The sequence below is a fragment of the Leptinotarsa decemlineata genome, unplaced genomic scaffold (assembly GCF_025532065.1).
Source record: "Leptinotarsa decemlineata unplaced genomic scaffold, Ldec_3_MD MMD2_tig00003192_RagTag_RagTag, whole genome shotgun sequence".
In the NCBI taxonomy this organism is placed as follows: domain Eukaryota; kingdom Metazoa; phylum Arthropoda; class Insecta; order Coleoptera; family Chrysomelidae; genus Leptinotarsa; species Leptinotarsa decemlineata.
In genome coordinates this window covers 2,949,720-2,969,058 of record NW_027412582.1, presented here as the reverse complement: position 1 = coordinate 2,969,058, position 19,339 = coordinate 2,949,720, and the positions used below count along the sequence as shown (strand labels likewise).

General features: G+C 37.2%; 2 protein-coding genes across 2 annotated transcripts in view; both read right to left on the bottom strand.

Moving 5' to 3' along the window:
- On the bottom strand, positions 1-1,115 carry LOC141483235 (uncharacterized). The gene is made up of 2 exons (XM_074177715.1): positions 588-1,115; positions 1-281 (listed from the first exon to the last, which is right to left on the bottom strand). Exons 1-2 carry the CDS (start codon positions 1,002-1,004, stop codon positions 150-152), a joined length of 549 nt encoding a protein of 182 aa, XP_074033816.1. The 5' UTR covers positions 1,005-1,115; the 3' UTR covers positions 1-149.
- A 3,756-nt stretch (positions 1,116-4,871) lies between these two features.
- Positions 4,872-19,339, bottom strand: part of LOC111511411 (4-aminobutyrate aminotransferase, mitochondrial) — a 128,633-nt gene continuing 114,165 nt past the window's right edge. The window contains exon 8 of the mRNA XM_074177727.1: positions 4,872-5,084. Coding sequence (XP_074033828.1) covers positions 4,963-5,084 — 122 coding nt within the window. The 3' untranslated portion in view covers positions 4,872-4,962. The remainder of the gene's footprint in view (positions 5,085-19,339) is intronic.

Below are 19,339 nucleotides of genomic sequence, written 5' to 3'. Positions count from 1 at the left end.
GGAACTTTACCAATTTTATTTATACCAACGATCTGGTAGGTACATTTTCCACCTTGATAATTAATAAATAATTTTTTTTCTGCGTATTTTTGCGGACGGAGTGCCGTATATTTTCGGTATAATTCAAGATGTTCCGTGATGGTAAATTTTCATGAGATTTTGGTTTTTGTATCATGGACGTTTACTATGAGTATTGTACCTAAATCTTCAATATCATCTAATTTCAGTTTATACAGTTCATATCTTCTAAGAGCTCCAGCAAGTCCAAATATTAGTATAACCTTAAAGAAAAAGAAATTACAATATAGAAACTAAAAAAAGATTATGGCTGTCAGAAATCGAACCCAGGTCCTTGAGCGCGCGAGGCCGACGCACTACCGCTGAACCATTCGTATTTACAAATATATGTGTGAAAACGCGATTCTCAACGCCCAATTTAAAATAATTTAGAAGATCATAGTTAGATATCACATTAACATAGTTTTAGATAATATATCTGATTTGGCCAACTATACTTATTAGGATCTACTTAATTTATAGATATTATTTTCTATTTATTTAATACTACCGTGAGACATTAAACTTACCTTGGTCAATAAAAATTTTTCGTCAGGAGCTTCTTGTATAAACTTCAGTATTTGTTCTTTCTCCAAAACTCTGGATTTTTTGGGAACGTATCCCTCACTCTTCCTTTTTAAAAAAGCACGTACCTTAGGATAGTCAATATTTATGGTTTTTTTAATGCTGATGGTACTTTTTAGCATTAAGAAATTACTCCAAAGTGTTGCTGCCTTAAAGTTCTTGGATAATTCTGACAAATATGCCAATATTACTTTTTCAGAGGATGAATTGATATTCTTTGTTTTCCTCCATGCCATGAATTTCTCATACGTATTATCATACACGCTCAATGATTTTTGGGGTAATAAAGTCTTATTAGCCTCATTGGCTGCATCCATAACATCCGGCGGGGTACTTCGTATATCTGAATGATCAGAATCCATTATAATATAATGTTAAAATATTAATAATTAACTCTCAACAATGAGCTCACAACAATAATGATCAAGCTATTTTGACAGTTTATTTATGATTTATTGCTGCTCTTAAACAAAAGATGCACTAAAATAATTTCACGCACAAGGGCGTGAAATTACATTTTACGATTCGTGAACGGTGTGTGAAAGTACTATTTCACGTACGGGAGTAGAAAAAATTCGTTAGAGCTTCATGAATTATTCTGTAAAAACATTATATTTTACATTTTATCTTTCAACTCTAAAATATGTCGATCCAAATATTAGTTTGATGTTAAAATTTATAATTACTGTATAAAATCAATTTACTGTGGAATATGTTTATTTTAGTTTTAAAATAATTACTTACTTACAATTATTTACTGGGTAATATTCTTGTGATGCACTATTTGAAACCTTTGGTGTAGTAATGAATATTACTGGAGTTTTATCCCAACATCAAACCATTATTTCAACACTTCGACACATGTTTCGATCACCAAGTGATTATCTTCAAGAGAAAAATAGAACTTTCTCTTGAAGGTCGGACGGTAGTCGGTCGGTTCGACGTGAGTTCTTTGTTGACTCACTCAAAATCGCTGTGTTAGTCGGTGGTTCAAGCCGCAGATTGAACGATAGATTTTCACTTGCTATCGTCCAACCCGTGTTAATCACACATGAAAAGGTAAGACCTCGTTTGTCCTTAGCTCGGACAAGTTCCGACTTCTGAGAGTTGTCGTAAGTAGGGGTGCGATATTTAGTTAACGGTGTTATAAGCCTTTTGAAACATCAAAATCCCTTATTAGCCTGGATTAAATCTGTTTGTCTTGTATTCTAACAATCAGACGATTTTGTGGCCGACTGGTACGGGAGGCAATAGAGATCCACAAACACATGTATAATTTTGACAGAAAAGAAGAAGCGTTGAACCTCAATCAAATATGGAACCCCATTTTAAGGAATTCGAGAATAACCCCACATAGCAATAGATATTCCAGGTATATTTCATGAATATACATTTAAGGATATTGTATTATGCTATGAATATGCCATGGATATATATATATATATATATCTTCTGGAGAATATTCCCTGGAAGTGCTCCTGGCGAACCTTTGATATATTTTAAGAATATTCCTTGGGAATATTCTTGGAATATCTTATAATATTCTTAGAATATGTAAGGTATATTCTATTAAGAATATTCCAGGAATAGAACCCGAGGAATATTCATAAAATATTCAGGATATTCTTAGTTTATTGTAGGAATATACAATAGGGAAACACCATAGAATATTCTTTAAATATATTTTATGAATATTCTAGGAATATTTGGAATATTTCAAAAATGTGACGAGTAAACGCTATTAGGCATGTATATATTGCATTTTCATTCAAGATTCACACAAGTAATAAAACACATAATATTCATAAACAAATATATTTTAAAAACAATATACACTGAAATATTTGACGTTTCAACCAATATTAAAAATAAAAAATCTAATTCAAAATATTTATTCACTGAATAGAATATTCCTGAATACTGTCATATTACAAATATTAGAAATGTATTCAAATTAGGATGTTCCTACTCTCAAACAAATGTATACTAAAAATCATACTAAAATAACAACTCTGTGAATTCATCAGCACTAATTAAAAAATAATAAATATATCATTTCATTGAAAAAGAAAAAATGTATTACATCAAGAAATAGGTTAGGTTAGGTTTCTCACTTACAAAAATAAACCCACAAATGAAGTATTTAAAATGAGTGGTATGATGGGTTCTTCAATGAATTTCACTTACTCAAAGTTATCCAAAGTTTGCTCACCAGAATAGTTTTCCTTATATTTGTCCAACAATGCATCAGCCAGTGTTTCAATAGTCATACCTGGAACAAAATGCACATTAACGTTCATTATCACTATTTGAAAGTGGCACAATTAAACTGGAATAAAAATCAAATAGATATTTTTCACATAGGTTACTCATGAACATTTACAACATTTTATGACTTGGAGAGCAACTTGCATTGTCTTGTTGAAGAGTACTCGTTACGTTTTCAGTTCTTTGGCGCACCTGCCTGTACCAGGTACCACTCTGTTTCTTTTCGGGCAAATTGATACTATCTTGAAAACGAGTGATAAAAATTATGAAAACAAATTATACAAAAGAATGTGTCATTCACTTACTTTTCTCTATTGAAGATACACAACTGAAATCACTCTAGTTCAAACATGTACTTAGTCAAACCAACAAATCCCACACTCTCCTCGAACCTAAAATGAGGTATAGTAGGTTAATCACCATGACTTTACTATCGATACTGTTGCATTTTACTTACTTTTCTTAAAGACTGAATATATGCAACTCTCCTGTTTGAAGATCCAAAATCAAACTATTCGCTGTCCTGCAAATTGGACAACCCCAAATTATATATGGTACACTGAACGTGACAGAATTATACTTCGATAATAACACCAACACACCATGCATTACACACGCGAACCTGCCACATCAACCGCCATGTTGAATCAAATGTCGAATTTAACGCAAAGGTACCAAGCATTAAGGGACAGCCGCTTTCACAGAGCTTATTCGACTGTCGCGCGCTACACTTCAATTGACCAATGAGAAACGTTTACTCCAATTCTTCACTTCCCCATTTCTCTGTTTCCAGGATTTTTCGCTTTGTAATTAAATAATTTCAAATACAAAAAGACAAATAGGATGAGAATTAACCAATTTATTGATGCAATTGGTCCATTTATTGGCCCATTCAAATTTTTTTGTCGTTTCCAACAGTTGCTGTTGGAGCATTTCATCCAGAATCTTCGCGTTGAGTTCAAAAACTAGTTAACACTATCAGGGTTATATACATTAGGTTATGCATTCGATTAAGATCCTCAAATATTTTTGTTTTTAATAATATTGAATTATTTGAATACGTTATTATAAGATAATTCAAAATTCCATTGTATAGAATATTCCAAAATATACCGTGGGGATATATTCTAAGAATATACCATATGGTATATTCGATCGACAATATTCTTAGAATATTCAAGGGAGAATAATCCATTTATAGACATTCTATGCACATTCTTTCGGGAATAATCCTGCCATATTCATTCAAGCATATTCTATGAATATTCTAAAGGCATGTATATATTCCAAGAATATTCTATGAATATTTGGAATATATACGTTCGTTTTATGATATACAGGGAATATTCCATGAATATCTGGTGCTGTGTGGGACGAACAGGACAACAGGCAGCAAGATTGTTAATGTTCCAGGTTTAAGTGCAGGTACGAATACCTGCAAGGCATAAATACGCTTTACGAAGCCTAAAAGATAGTCATCGGTCAGCAAGCCATGATGGTTAAACCTCTGAAGAAGCTAGCTACTCGCGCCAGCGAAACGTCAGGAAGTAATTCAAAAAACCCACGGCTTTCAAACTCGAAAAGCAACGACACTAGCTCCCTAATGTTATAAATACAATTGCCAAATTACAACAAAATTAGGTAAAGGATATTTGAGATATTTATGAATACTTTTTTTTTTTTACTTTCATTTCAACACCCTGTATCTTGAGAACAAAGGATTTGCGGACCCATGTTTATATGAACATTTCGTCGTAAAGTTACCTAAAGAATAATCTCCTGTTAAATGTATGGTACATACTCAATTAACACCCTATATGTATTATTTCGTTTTCTCAATTTGAAAACTTTGATTTTTTTAAGAAACTTACAACTTTTGAAGTCGAAACTTCGACTTCAATTTGTGAATATCGACTATAAAACTCATTTCAATATGCCTACTTTGTACAGAAAATGACATATTTATTAAAATAATCTTATTTATTACCTTATTTTTGTATACATTGATATTTGGAAATTGATTTTTCATTTAATATATTCTTATAATTCGATTCATTTAACTTCTTTCAGTACTTGTCTCAAACGGTCCAAGAAAATATCTGCATGTTGCTCTTGGAAAGTAAGGGCCGGTCTCAGCCTCACAGACTGGTTTCCACATCCACCACTGAGGATACCTACAAAATTTACGTAAGTTACTATCGACAGAAGATTCATCATAGGAGCAAAAAAAAATAATCTAATCTTTCTGTACTAGTTATGATGTAAGATTGATGCAAAAGCAGTGAGAACAAATTGGCACTATAGAAATATCAGAAAGTTATTTAGAAATGGTATGATATTAAATTTGATTATGTAGCATGACACCGTTTGCCCTATTCTACGAGACGCCTATGACTCTCCCTGGTTGCTAACAGGAAGCTTGGAACAAGTATTTTTGACAGCGAGTATGATTGCTGTCTCTGTTCTGGCGAGTGCCGCCCTTATTAGTAGACAGTAACCTCATAACTAGTGTAGAGGATAGCGAGTCTATCCTCTACACTACTTATGATTCAATAAATTGTGTATTTTCGGTAACCTAGTGTTTTACCCACGAAACCCTTAAGGCAATAATAATAGCCTTATAACTGGCGCCCATACAAGTGGCTATCGAAAATCATGAAATAAAACTGTTGATGAAAAGTTTTCGTGTCGTTTGTTGGTATAAACGAGAGTAGTGCGCGCGAAAGTTTTCCGAACTGTGCTTCTACAAGTAGGACTCCTCAATCATCGCTTTTGTGAACTGTCTCCAGTGTGAATAGACTAGCTTCTACAAAAGTAGGACTGGATCTGTTTCTCGCTTCATAGTGCATGAAAAGATTGAAAAGCTTCGTAGGACTGCCTGGATCTACTTTTCGCTCCGCCGCGTAGGAATTTGCCTGGATCTACTTTTCGCTCCGCCGCGTAGGAATTTGCTGGATCTACTTTTCGCTCCGCCGCGTAGGAATTTGCTGGATCTACTTTTCGCTCCACCGCGTAGGAATTTACTGGACCTACTTTTTGCTCCGCCGCGTCTTCAAAAGAATCGCAAGTATTCTGAAATTTGAAAGGGTTCTGCACAAACTGTGAGTACTTTTCTCTGTTATCACGGCTGATCAAAGGCATACGTATTTTCTCCGTTCCGCCGTTCATAAAACCGAAGTAATTGAAAAAGAGACGGATTCGAAAATGTCTGTCACACTTTCGAATGAACAATTCCAAGAATTATTAGGCCGCATGAATGTTTCAACGAATACGGGTAACTTCTCAAAGTGCTCGAGTAAATTTAGCGGTGATAAAAATGCTGATGTGAACGCGTTTTTAGATGCAGTAGAAGTCTAAAAGGACTGTGTTAATATTTCGGATGTAAATGCATTGAAGAGTTTACCGATGCTTCTCGAAGGTTTCGCTGCAACATGGTACCAAGGTGTGAAATCCACTGTGACTGATTGGAAAGAAGCTACAAAGTTGTTGAAAACAACATTTGGACCAAATAAACCTCCCTATCGTGTATATCGTGAACTTTTCGCCTACGAACTAGATTCAAGAACAAAAACTGATGTGTTTATTTGCAAAGCCCGATCAATACTTGCTCAACTACCTAGTGGCACTCTTGCCCAAGAGGTTCAAGTAGATATGGTGTATGGATTACTCCATAGGAGAATTCGCGAGAAAGTTGCTCGTGATGAGGTTAGCTCTTTCGAAGAATTGCTCACACAGTCACGACTAGCAGAAGAAACTTTTGATTCAACGCCCGAAATGAAACTTTCTGAGGTTGGACATTCAAAGAATAAGAAACGTTGCTCATATTGTCACAATCCTGGTCATATTAGGGAGGACTGTCGCAAATTGGCTAAAGCCCAATATAAAGGTTGTAGTTACTTTAATGAATAAAACGGTTCCTATTGAACTTATCTCGCTTTCTGAATATGAAAATAGCAGAACTCTCCGTAGACTTCATAAGAGCTATCAATGTGATATTAGACATACCAAATAATATGTTTTTCTTCGGAGATGGAGACCAGAGAATGTATCCGTTCTCTAGCGAGCCCAGTACTGATTCTGAATGCGTAGTAAATACAGTACACTTTGAAGCTATTATATTAAGGTTAAACGAAGGAGCGTCGCTGTCCATAGAAGAACGCGAAAAACTTAATAATTTAATATTTGACAATAGACAAATTTTCGAAGAAAATGGTGAGCCTACACCCTACGCAGAGCACACAATCACGTTAACTGATGATGTTCCTGTTGCTGTGCCGCCGTACCGCATGTCTGAGCCTAAGAAACAAATCCTACGACAAGAGTTGGACAAACTCCTGGACAATGGTACCATTGAAGAATGTGAATCTCCCTACGCTGCTTCTGTAGTCCTAGTCCCGAAAAAAGATGGTGGAGTTCGAATGACAATTGACTACAGAGGTTTGAATGCCATCACCCGTGCAGGTCGCTATCCGCTACCTAGGATCGATGATTTGTTGCATGCTGCTAAAAAAAGTTCTTTTATGTCTACGCTAGATCTGAGATCAGGATACCACCAAATTTCAGTACGACCATCGGATCGAGATAAGACTGCATTTGTAACGCCTTTCGGTACTTTTCGCTATACAAAAAGGTCGTTTGGGATGAGTAAAGTCTTCTCCAGACTGTGGTTATTTAAGCTACACCTGAATAGAGATAAATGTACCTTCTCTTGCCAATCGGTACGATATTTGGGTCATATTATTACCCCGCAAGGTATTCAACCAGATGATGCTAAAGTATCTGCGATATTGAACATGCTACCTCCCAAAAATGTCAAGCAACTACTTACCTTTCTGCAAACCGCCTCATGATTCAGGCGGTTCATTGAGAATTTCGCTGACATAGCCAAACCTCTCACCAACTTGACAAAGAAGAAGGCTAAGTGGAAGTGGGAAGATGAACAGACTGTGGCTTTTGAACAACTCTAGTACAAATTGAGCTGCGCACCCATCTTACGACAGGCCGATCCTTGTCTACCCTACATATTACGTACGGATGCTTCGAGCTACGCTCTGGGGGCATGTCTCCTTCAGGGGGAGGACGCGGATGAGAGACCAATAGAGTACGCCAGCCGCCTTCTCACCACCGCCGAACGGAATTATACGACTTCTGAAAGAGAAGCTTTGGCCGTTGTCTGGGCTGTCGGAAGATTCCGTGGCTACGTAGAGGGAGCCACTATTACTATACAGACTGACCATCAACCCCTCCGATGGTTGATGACGCTCAAGTCACCAAGTGGGAGACTAGCCCGTTGGTCTTTAGTTTTGCAGGCCTATGACCTGCGCATTGATTATATCACAGGAAAGTCTAATGTAGTAGCGGATAAGTTATCACGCCCCGCTTGCGAAGAAAACAATATAGAAGTGAACCTAGTCACAGTTGACTTACCTACACGGTCTCCACACTCTATTAGGCAAGAGCAATGCCAAGACCCAGAGTTGAATAAAATTATAGTTTGTCTAGAAAATAACCCCCGCGAAGTCGTCTTCAAGAAATGGTCTGAACGCGGCTTCTTAATGAACAATGGAGTCCTCTATAAATATACCCCAGAGATCGATGAAGAAGAATCCCAGATGGTCGCACCCACCACTGATGTACTACGCATATTGAAGGAGTTCCACGATGCAGAATCTTCAGGACACTACGGAGTTGACAGAACTCTTCGGCGTATCGCTAGCCGATATTATTGGCGTACTATGCGACGAGACGTGACCGAGCATGTAAGTAAGTGTATTGAATGCCAACGCTACAAGGCCCTGAACCTAAAACCCGCTGGCCTGTTGCAAACCCCAATCCAATCTCAGAGATTCAAGGTACTCTCCGTCGACCTCTTTGGACCATTACCAGAAGCCCCTACTGGTGAGTAATGGGTCATGGTGATAGAAGATACTGCCAGCAGATGGATGGAACTACTACCTTTGGAAATAGCCTCTGCTGAAGCCTGTGCTCGCCTTCTCATTGATGAAATTATCCTACGCTATGGACTACCCAGGCGTGTCATTAGTGATAACGGCCCCCAATTCGTAAGCGCTGTGATGCAGCAAGTAGCTCATGTCCTTGGATTCCAACAGTCACTTATCCCTGTGTATCACCCGGAAGCAAACCCTGTCGAGCGAAAGAACCGTGACTTGAAAACTCAGCTAGCTATACTAACTTCCAGTGACCATATCTCGTGGAAGGATAAAATCCCGGCAGAGCGGTTCGCTATGAACACGTCGTTTTGTGAATCTACTAAATTTACAGCCGCATTCCTGACTTTCGGTCGTGAACTACGCGCTCCTGATGATGTATACAGAGACTTACGCGCGATTCTAGACTGTGATACCTTCGCTACCCAGATTAAACCGTATCTTGAAACTCTCTGAGAAATTTTAGGTGAAGCCCGCGAAAATCACGAACTCTCGCAAGACAGACGTGCAAAGCACAGTAACGAGCACCGGCGCTCTGTGAATTTCAGTGTCGGCGACAAAGTTCTCATGGACGCTCACTCTTTGAGTAAGGCTAAAGACTCGTACACCGCAAAGTTTGCGCCTAAGCGGGATGGACCTTATGCAATTATCCAAGTTGTCTCCCCCACTACCTATGTCGTGGCATCGGTGGACCGTCCAGATTTCCCTACAACAGCCAAGAGGAACAAGCTCCGGTTCGCCCACTCCGTACCCGAGGCAGACCCCCAGGAACGAATATTCTTTCCCCAGAAGCTCCACCTCTACTCCCTGACGATTCCCAGACGAATGATCCTAGTGCTGGATCCGACGACTTCGGCCCAGACCCTTGCCCACCAGAGGAGTCAGCAACAGATCGATCCACTGCGGATCCAATCACAAAACCAGTTCCCATGGATAGATCTAGACGAGCTGCACCCAAACCCAGTTGCCACTGCTGTACATAACCTCATTTGGCCTCACACCCGGGACGTTAGTGTGACGCCAAGGGGGAGGTTGTAGCATGACACCGTTTGCCCTATTCTACGAGACGCCTATGACTCTCCCTGGTTGCCAACAGGAAGCTTGAAACAAGTATTTTTGACAGCGAGTATGATTGCTGTCTCTGTTCTGGCGAGTGCCGCCCTTATTAGTAGACAGTAACCCCATAACTAGTGAAGAAGATAGCGAGTCTATCCTGTACACTAGTTATGATTCAATAAATTGTGTATTTTCGGTAACCTACGAAACCCTTAAGGCAATAATAATAGCCTTATAATTAGACTTTGCTATCAAATTGAATAAACTTCACGCAAAAACCGTAAACATCCCTGGAAGTATATAAATAGTAAAAGATCATCAAACTATTTACCCCACACTATGTATTATGAATGAATTTTTTATTAATCTCAAGAAACATTACACGTTCATAGTAGGGACAATGTAACATGTAAATAAAAAACAAAAAAACAAATAAAAATATGTGAAACTACAAAACTGTCATTCTATTTCAAGATATATTCTTTTAGTTGTGTTCTGAATTTCGTTTGACACAGTAACAATTTTGTATACGTGTGTTCAAAAAACAAGCTGAATGTTGAAATTTCGCGAGCTCCGTACATTCGATTGGCGATTTTTTAATTTTTTTATGTTGGTATTCTTGTCTTGAACATGTGCTCTCACTGTCATCTGTTTAGCATGATCAATTTGTTGGTAAGAGGCGTGTTCAGCGATTTTCAGCTATCGAAAAAAATTGATCAAAAAATTTGCATGAAATTTTGTGTAAAAATGGAACTGAGCGCTCAATAAATATAGTTTGAAAAACTAAAAAAACACGCTTTTGAATAACATCGAACTAAAAAGTTAAAAATATCTTTCTTTAAATAAGCTTAAAACAAAAATACTAGTATTATTGTGAAAAAAGCGTGGGCGCTAGATATACAAAAAATATGTAATTGAGCGCCTCCGCTTTTTTCACAATAATACGAGTAATTTTCGTTCGTTAGTTTTTTAAGCTTATTTGAAAAAATATTTTTAATTTTTTAGTTCGATGTTCTTTTAAAGCGTGTTGTTTAGTTTTCTAAACTATATTTATTTTTCATTTTTCAGTTTCGTATGCTATGAAAGCATCTCTAGATACTTCACAGATGTTGTGAGTTCTACATCGTGGTTACCCATCGTGGTTCTGTATCTGAGTAAATATGATTCGTAAGATAAGAATGGTAATATATGTGTTTCAATAACATTTACCATCAATAAATTACTTTTCAACAAACCATGATAATACATCATGGTTCAAATCTTGCTCTGCTATTCTCTTAACTTAATCCCATGAATCTGCTGTGTATAAAATGACCGTGTCATCAGCAAATGAAACATTGTGAGGAAGTGAAGAAAATAATTATGGAGAATCGTCGTTTCACTATTATAGAAGTTGTTGAGGATGTCGGCATATTGGTTGATGCGTTGCCATTATCTGTTAATGACGTAACATTTCATTGCGCTGTTGCCACTTTAGCATCTTTCAGTATGGGATTCCAAATCCGATTGAGCATTACCGCCTCCTATTTCCTGTTGTAGTTTTCCGTATGTTTATGTATGTCTATGGCTTGCCATACAAGCTGACTGTGGTATCCATGATCGGGGGCAAGTAGTTTTGATCTCGATGATGTTGATCTCGGTTAAACTGTTTCCATTCAATCTTAAAGCCACTTAGAGATGTTCCAATCCTTCTTGTAGGTGTTCCAGTTCACATATTCTAAGAGCACGTTCCGTCAGGGTGTTGATATTTCCCCGGTTTTGACTTGGATGGTGTTTCGAAGCTGCAAACAGATATCTGTCCATATGTGTCGGTTTTCGGTAAACTCTGTGTGTTAGTCGTGTGCTACACTTTTCGACGAGTACAAATAGAAAAACTATCCGGTGTTCCTGTTCAGTCTCAATGGTGATCTTAATGCTAGGGTATTGAGCATTTATATGGTCTAGAGGTTCAGTCTGCCCCTCCCATGTCTCCAAGTAACGAAGGTGTCATTCACGTATCGTAGCCAAATGGTTGGCTTGAAATCAGTACTACCAAGTAAGCAAATCGGCAGTAGCGGAACACGCTCTTAGTGAGGCGATCACACGATACTGTTTGAAGATGTGAAACTACTCGTCCCCGATCATGGATACCACAGCCGGCTTGTACGGGAAGCCATATAAATCCATAAACATACAGAAAACTACAACAGAAAAGAGGAGGCGGTAATCCTTAACTAGATTTGGAATCCCATACTGAAAGATGCTGAAGTGGCAACAACGCAATGCAATGCTACGTCATTAACAGGTAATCACACTTCGGCCCATAGCAACGCATCCACAAAAGAAGCGAACTATCTGAGTCAACATAAATAAAACCAACGAACTAGAAATCACCAGTCATCGGTGAATCATCAAGATGACCAGCCACTCGTGCTGGCCAAACCTTAGGTGCAGTTTCAAACTACGACGGCCTCCAAACCCGAATGAAGATAGTGAACCTGAAAATCTCGGTAGCGAACGCCTCAACCAATTTATCATGGTATTACATTGATTCGAACGATTCAAATAACAGAGGTGATATTTTTCTTCAAAATTTCAGATATTTCTTATATTATGTTAGGTAGAGATCTTGATGTTATGTTGATGAGTCCAAACATGCTCTGCTATTCCGGATTTACTGGTTTGTCCTCGCTGTGTGTGTTTCTTGTGCTCAGCAATGCGAACATTCAATGGCTTCTTAGTTTCTCTGATTAGTTTCTATGATTCTCCTCACTCGCAAGGTATCCGGTATAAATGCAATTCTTGGAATCTCAGTCCGCGTTTGGTTGGTTTTGAGACCTTCCTTTGTGTTGCAGAGCCCGAAAGCACGGTCTAGTAGAGTCTTGATAATTCCTCTCTTAGTCGATTGATGGTGGTTGGATTCCTGGTTCAGATACTGTCCCGTGTGGGTGGGTTTTCGATATACAGATGTTTCCCATTTAATGTCGGTCCTCTTCACCAAAACGTCTAAGAATGGCAATCCGTAGTGGACTTCCTTCTTCATTGTGAAAGTGATGGAAGGACTTACGTCGTTGATGTGTTCAGATAAGTGTTTAGTTATGCATTCTCATGGTTCCATATTATGAAGGTGTTGTCCACGTATCTCAAACAGACTCAAAGCTTCTTGTGGGCTTGTTCAATGACCAGAGTTTCAAACCACTTTTTATACAGGGTCCTGCAACAGTGGCGCGGTGTTCCATATCTCTATATAGGAAGCAGATAGGAATCTAATTTTCTATAATATTACCTTATTGCTCGAGCTCGACAAAATAAAAATATTGGCGGTCACACAGGGTGTTCGATTTTTTCTGGGCGGATCCCAACTGTGTCTTTTTAAATGGCAACCTATATTTTTTATCGCTTTTTCGGTTTCTTCATAGAAAATAAAATAAACTTTATGTATATCTGCACTTCGAAAATATTGACGGTTTTCAAGATATCTAGCATGACAGGTTTTTTTTCCAATATTCGTCACTCAGAATATTTGAAATTATAAAGTGGTGCCAAGTCCAGTTGAAATTTTTTTTTGGTCGAATATTCTACATTGGTAACTCTCTCAAACGATATATCTGAAATCGACCTGTGATATACAGGGTATGAAAAACCGCTTGCCAAATATTGTAAATGAAAATTTGCAAAATCTTCCTTAGATTAAATGGAACACCCTGTATATTATTAATCCATAAGAAGCGCCAACGAAACCTCTACAAATTTCATTAAGTATTCCCTATGGCTAAGTTCAATAGTTTTTCTTAAATGAGCATTTCTTTCGAATAATGGTCATTTTTTCAAAGCGAAATCCATTTGACGACTGATAAAAATATACGAAAGATATCTTGTTTCAATTTTGTACATTAGAAGGTGTCCAAACAAATATTTTTTAACGAAATAAATGTATGTACTTATCACTTTTTGCTAAATGGAAAATTATTTTTTCATTGGATGCAGAATTTCACTCATAAATCGTGCAATATCAAACCAAACAAGTTAAAAGAAATAAACATTATAAATAACTATTTTTTTCATGTTATTATATTCATTCAGAGCTTGAGTTCTAGATATTCAAATTTGTCAACTGGCAAATTACAAAACTACAAAAGGGAGAGTTTAATTAAGGTTGATAATGAAACTTTTATAAAATATGTTCAACATGTCTTCCATTTTCTTGAATGCAGAGCTGAAGTCTATGTTTGAAAGACTGTTCTACCCTGCGCAAGACAGCTGGTGTAATGCTGCGAAAAGCATTCGTTATTCTAAGTCGCATATTTTCGGGAGAAGTTGGTGGCTCAACGTAAACCATATTTTTTATGTATCCCCATAAGAAAAAATCTAATTTCGTCAAATCTGGTGATCTAGCGGGCCACCGTACAGGCCCATTCCGTCCTATCCATTTATTGGGAAATACTTCATTTAGATGATCTCTCACTTCTGCCGAATAGTGAGCAGGTGCACCATTATGTTGTAACCACATTCTATTGCGGAGGTCAAGAGGAATATCATCTAACAAACCTGGTAAATCATTTCGTAAGAAATTGAGATACATTGCACCATTCATATGTCCCTCAAAAAAGTATGGACCAATTACATATTCTCCAATGATGCCTCCCCAGACATTTATCGACCACCTATGTTGATAATCCACCTGTCTCAATAAGTGAGGATTTTCTGTCGCATAATAATGGTAATTATGTCGATTTACAAATCCATTTTTATGGAATGTCGATTCATCCGACCATAAAATATTATTGAAAAAATATTCGTTTCGACGAATTTTGTTCATGGCCCAATTGCAAAATCTCACTCTTTTCTCGAAATCAGCATACAGTAGTTCTTGATGTAACTGAACGTGGTATGGATGCAAGCGATGTTTCTTCAATACTCGTTGCACTGATCTCTCACTTATATCCACTATTTCCCCAATTTGTCGTTGACTCCTACTAGGATCTTCTTCAACAGCAAGAAGAACTTGCAATTCATTATCTTCATTAGTAGCTGGCTTGATGCGCTCATGTTTGGAATAATTAATAGATCCAGTTTCAACGAATCGTCCCAAGACCTTTCGGAAAGATCTTTCATCTGGATGCCTTCTATCTGGATACCGTTGAGAATAAATTCTACTTGCCAATAAACAATTCCTGTCTGATTCACCTAATATGAAAATCATATCAATCAAATCACTTTTTGATAACAACATTCTGATGAAATTATACCGACAGTTCAACTTCACGATTGACTAAAAATTTCAATATTCATTTGCAGCCAAATATTTTGTTCTGTCATTTGCCAGACTACTTGATTTCCAATAAATATTTCATTCGCTGAAAGGTTGTTTTAGACCGAAAGAATATGGCACAAATTCCGAGATTTTTGAAATTATTGTAACTATTCAAGAACGTCCATTTTGTGGTGTAATTCGCAACTTGTTTATCTAGCAACAGGTAATTTTAGGAATGGGCGATATTTTAAGGAAAGGGTATTTTTTGTATATTCTTATCAGTCGTCAAATGGATTTCGCTTTGAAAAAATGACCATTTTTCGAAAGAAATGCTCATTTAAGAAAAACTATTGAACTTAGCCATAGGGAATACTTGATGAAATTTGTAGAGGTTTCGTTGGCGCTTCTTATGGATTAATAATATACAGGGTATTCCATTTAATATAAGGAAGATTTTGCAAATTTTCATTTACAATATTTGGCAAGCGGATATATCGTTTGAGAGAGTTACCAATGTAAAATATTCGACCAAAAAAAAAAATTCAACTGGACTTGGCACCACTTTATAATTTCAAATATTCTGAGTGACGAATATTGGAAAAAAAAAACCTTTCTTGCTAGATATCTCGAAAACCATCAATATTTTCGAAGTGCAGATATACATAAAGTTCATTTTATTTTCTATGAAGAAACCGAAAAAGCGATAAAAAATATAGGTTGCCATTTAAAAAGACACAGTTGGGATCCGCCCAGAAAAAATCGAACACCCTGTGTGACCGCCAATATTTTTATTTTGTCGAGCTCGAGCAATAAGGTAATATTATAGAAAATTAGATTCCTATCTGCTTCCTATATAGAGATATGGAACACCGCGCCACTGATGCAGGACCCTGTATAACCGGTGAAAGTGGCGATCCCATTGGCAGTCCCTCATCTTGCGTAAAAAATTCATCCTTCAGTTGGAAGTTTCGTACACAACATCCTAGTAATGCCATGATGACTTGTATCGGTAAGTTTGTTCTATCTTTCAGGTCTCCATCTTCGGATAGCCTCTTCTGTATGATTTGAAGTGCTTCTTCAACAGGAATGTTGGTGTAGAGCAGTGGTCGCCAACCTCTTCAATGTGTTGAGCTACTTTGTTAATTTTGGAATAAACAGCGAGCTACCCACACGGAAGCCACGTAATGCAACGTAAATGAAATAATCCACAGTTAATTTATCATTATATGTATTTATTTTACTATTTAACTGGTAATACATAATACATAGGTACTAATAATAAACTAATAACAAAATAACTAATTTTACTAGTACGTACTTGTTCATAGCTACATTCCTACCTATCAAACGAAGGTGTTTCAAAAATAAACACAAACTTTTATCCAGCCACAACGGCATGTTACATATGATTTAAAAATAGTTAATAATAACAACAAAAAAGTAACGCACTATCATGAACATAAACATTGAAAAATAAAAAAGCACGTTCAATGAGAAGGCTGACACTCAGACTCATGGATAATTTTTTTAATGTTTGCAGTATAATTTGATGCAGCCATTCGAATATAATTATCCAAATGTTCATCTGTAAGTCGATTGCGATGTTTGTTCTTAATAAACTTCATATTGGAAAAAGAAGATTCACACAAATAGGTTGAACTGAATAATGCTTTCACTTTCAAGGCAACACGGCATAGAACTGAATATTTGTCTTTACTTACAATAGGCCAGATACATTCAGTACTTGAGACTAACGATTTTAAGGCTAAATCATTTTGAAACTCAATGACTTCCATTTCTGTTGCAGCGATGTCTTCGCCAAAGTTCTGCATTACACAAGTTGCAACTATTGGATATCAATTTCCATAAAGGGTGAAACAACAAACTGCGCTACTGAAGCCATTTCATTGAAATCCTTAAAACGATTTTTGAAGTTATTCTTCAGGGTAGAAATTATTTCTACATGATATTTGTTGTCATAGGGTTCTAATGAATTTTGAGATATTTTTTCTGAAAGAATAGGAAAATGCTTGGCATCGCTGTTAATTAGGTTTTGTTCCCAAAACTCCAACTTTTTGATAAATGCTTTTATATCAGAAATCATTTCCGCTAGTTCTTTGTCTCTCCCCTGAAGCTGCAAATTAAGTTCGTTTAATTTCTCTGTAATGTCCACGAGAAAACCAAAATCTCTAAGCCAGATTGAATTTCTAGTTCCGGAGTCGGTTCATCGTGTTGTTTGAAAAATTGAACTATGCCAGATAGGACATCATTAAAACGTTTCAGCACCCGTCCTCTACTTAACCATCGGACTTCAGAGTGAAGGAGTAGGTCCCCGTATTGACAGTCAACTTCATCGGCCAAGGTTCTGAATAATCTTCTTTGTAACGCTCGAGCTCTAATCTTGTTCATAATTTTTACCACCAGTTTCATAACGTTGTTCAGTTTCAGGAAATTTCTACATAATGCTTGCTGATGGATAATGCAGTGACAACAGAGAAATTGCGGAAAAGTTTCATCTTTACGACATAACGCCACCAGACCCTTATCACAACCCACCATAGCTGGAGCGCCATCGGTTGTCATGCCTACCATTTTCAAAATTGGAATTTTCTCAGAAGAAATAATATTTTTTAAATGAGAAAACAACTCATGTCCAGTAGTGTGTCCTTTCAGTGGAATGAACTTCAAAAGATCTTCAATCGTAAAATCACTAAAAACCATCCTGACGAACACGGTCATCTGGGCAGTGTCAACGACATCTGTTGATTCATCCAGTTGAAGTGAAAAATAAACACAGTTATCTAAGTCAGTTCTTAACTGTAAAAAAATATCATTGCTCATTACTTCTACACATCTCATCACTGTATTAGAAGAAAGTTGCATAGATTTTATAGCTGAAAATATCTCGTCTTTATTTCTCAAGTTGGCAAATAACGAATCAGCAGCTTCTAAAAACGCCCGTTTTATCATTTTCCCGTCTTCATACGGTTTCTTTTTTTGTGCAATTATCTGGGACACACGGTACGATGCTTCAGTTGCAGCCTTATTTTTGTCGACTGTTCTTAAAAATATTGATTGTTGTCCAATTAACTGCTTTTTTAATTGTTTCAGTTTCTCCTTTCTGGCGGCAGAATGTAGTGGGAATGATTTTTCAAAATTAGAATGTACAGTTTTATGACGTCTCTCAATATTTCCTTTTTTAGCAACGGAGACCGAAGTATTACATAACAAACACACATTTTTATCTTTAACTTCTGTAAAAAAGTATTGTTCTTCCCATTCCGAATGAAAGTGGTATGTCTTTACCTTCTTACAACTGCTTGCCATAATATTATTTTTGTTGTTCTCTACTAACCCAACCGCTGGACGTTGGTTACGCGTTCAGTTTTAAACTAAGCGCAATGTCGCCGCGCCGTGCGTATTTATCCCGTTCAAACCAATCCAGATGGTTCTCGAACACTAACGCGCTGGTCCGGTTGGTCGGTTCTAGCCGATTCTAGCTTGATGGCGTCAGCGGCAGATCGCTCACTGCAACGTTGCCGCTGTTTATGTTTAATATTATGACAATTAGATTTTTTTGTGTAATTTTCGGAAGCTTCTTTGATTTTTGCAGTTTGTATTTTTTAAATTAAAATCGTTGTGGGAGCTACCAGAATTGCCTCCGCGAGCTACCGGTAGCTCGCGATCGACAGGTTGGCGACCACTGGTGTAGAGTGTAGAGCCTTTCCACGTAGAAACTGATTAGTTGATCCTGCTCTTTGACTTCGATTTCCCCTAGAAGTTCAATGAAATGCCTTGAATTTTTCACAAAAGATGATGTTTTTCCTTGCAGTGGTTTAATTACTAGTAGTAAAGATCTGAACAAATTCTGAGTGGCTGAAACTCTGGAGCCAATGATCGGTCTGAGCGGAACATCCTTCTCATGGATTTCGAGGGGGCTCACATTTATGTAATGTTAGCGATTATATCACCTTTTCCGAAAAATCTCAATCGATGCAGTAGGATCTCTTCCGATCTTCGTGTATTTTCCTTTCTGAAGCACCTCTTCGATCTTCTGTTCGTAGAGATTAGTATCCATCACCACAGTAGCGTTTCCCTTTTTATATCATATTAGACAATGGAAGTCCGAACTGATGAAGTAATTGAAGTCTTAGTTGAAGTGTTTGGTTTTATTATCAGTTAAATGAAGTTG

Excerpts from the sequence above, each read along its gene's own strand:
- LOC141483235 (XM_074177715.1), bottom strand. The coding sequence starts at position 1,004 with ATGGATTCTGATCATTCAGATATACGAAGTACCCCGCCGGATGTTATG. Across the intron at positions 282-587 it reads AAAAATTTTTATTGACCAAG|GTTATACTAATATTTGGACT; the intron begins GTAAGTTTAATG and ends TTTTTCTTTAAG.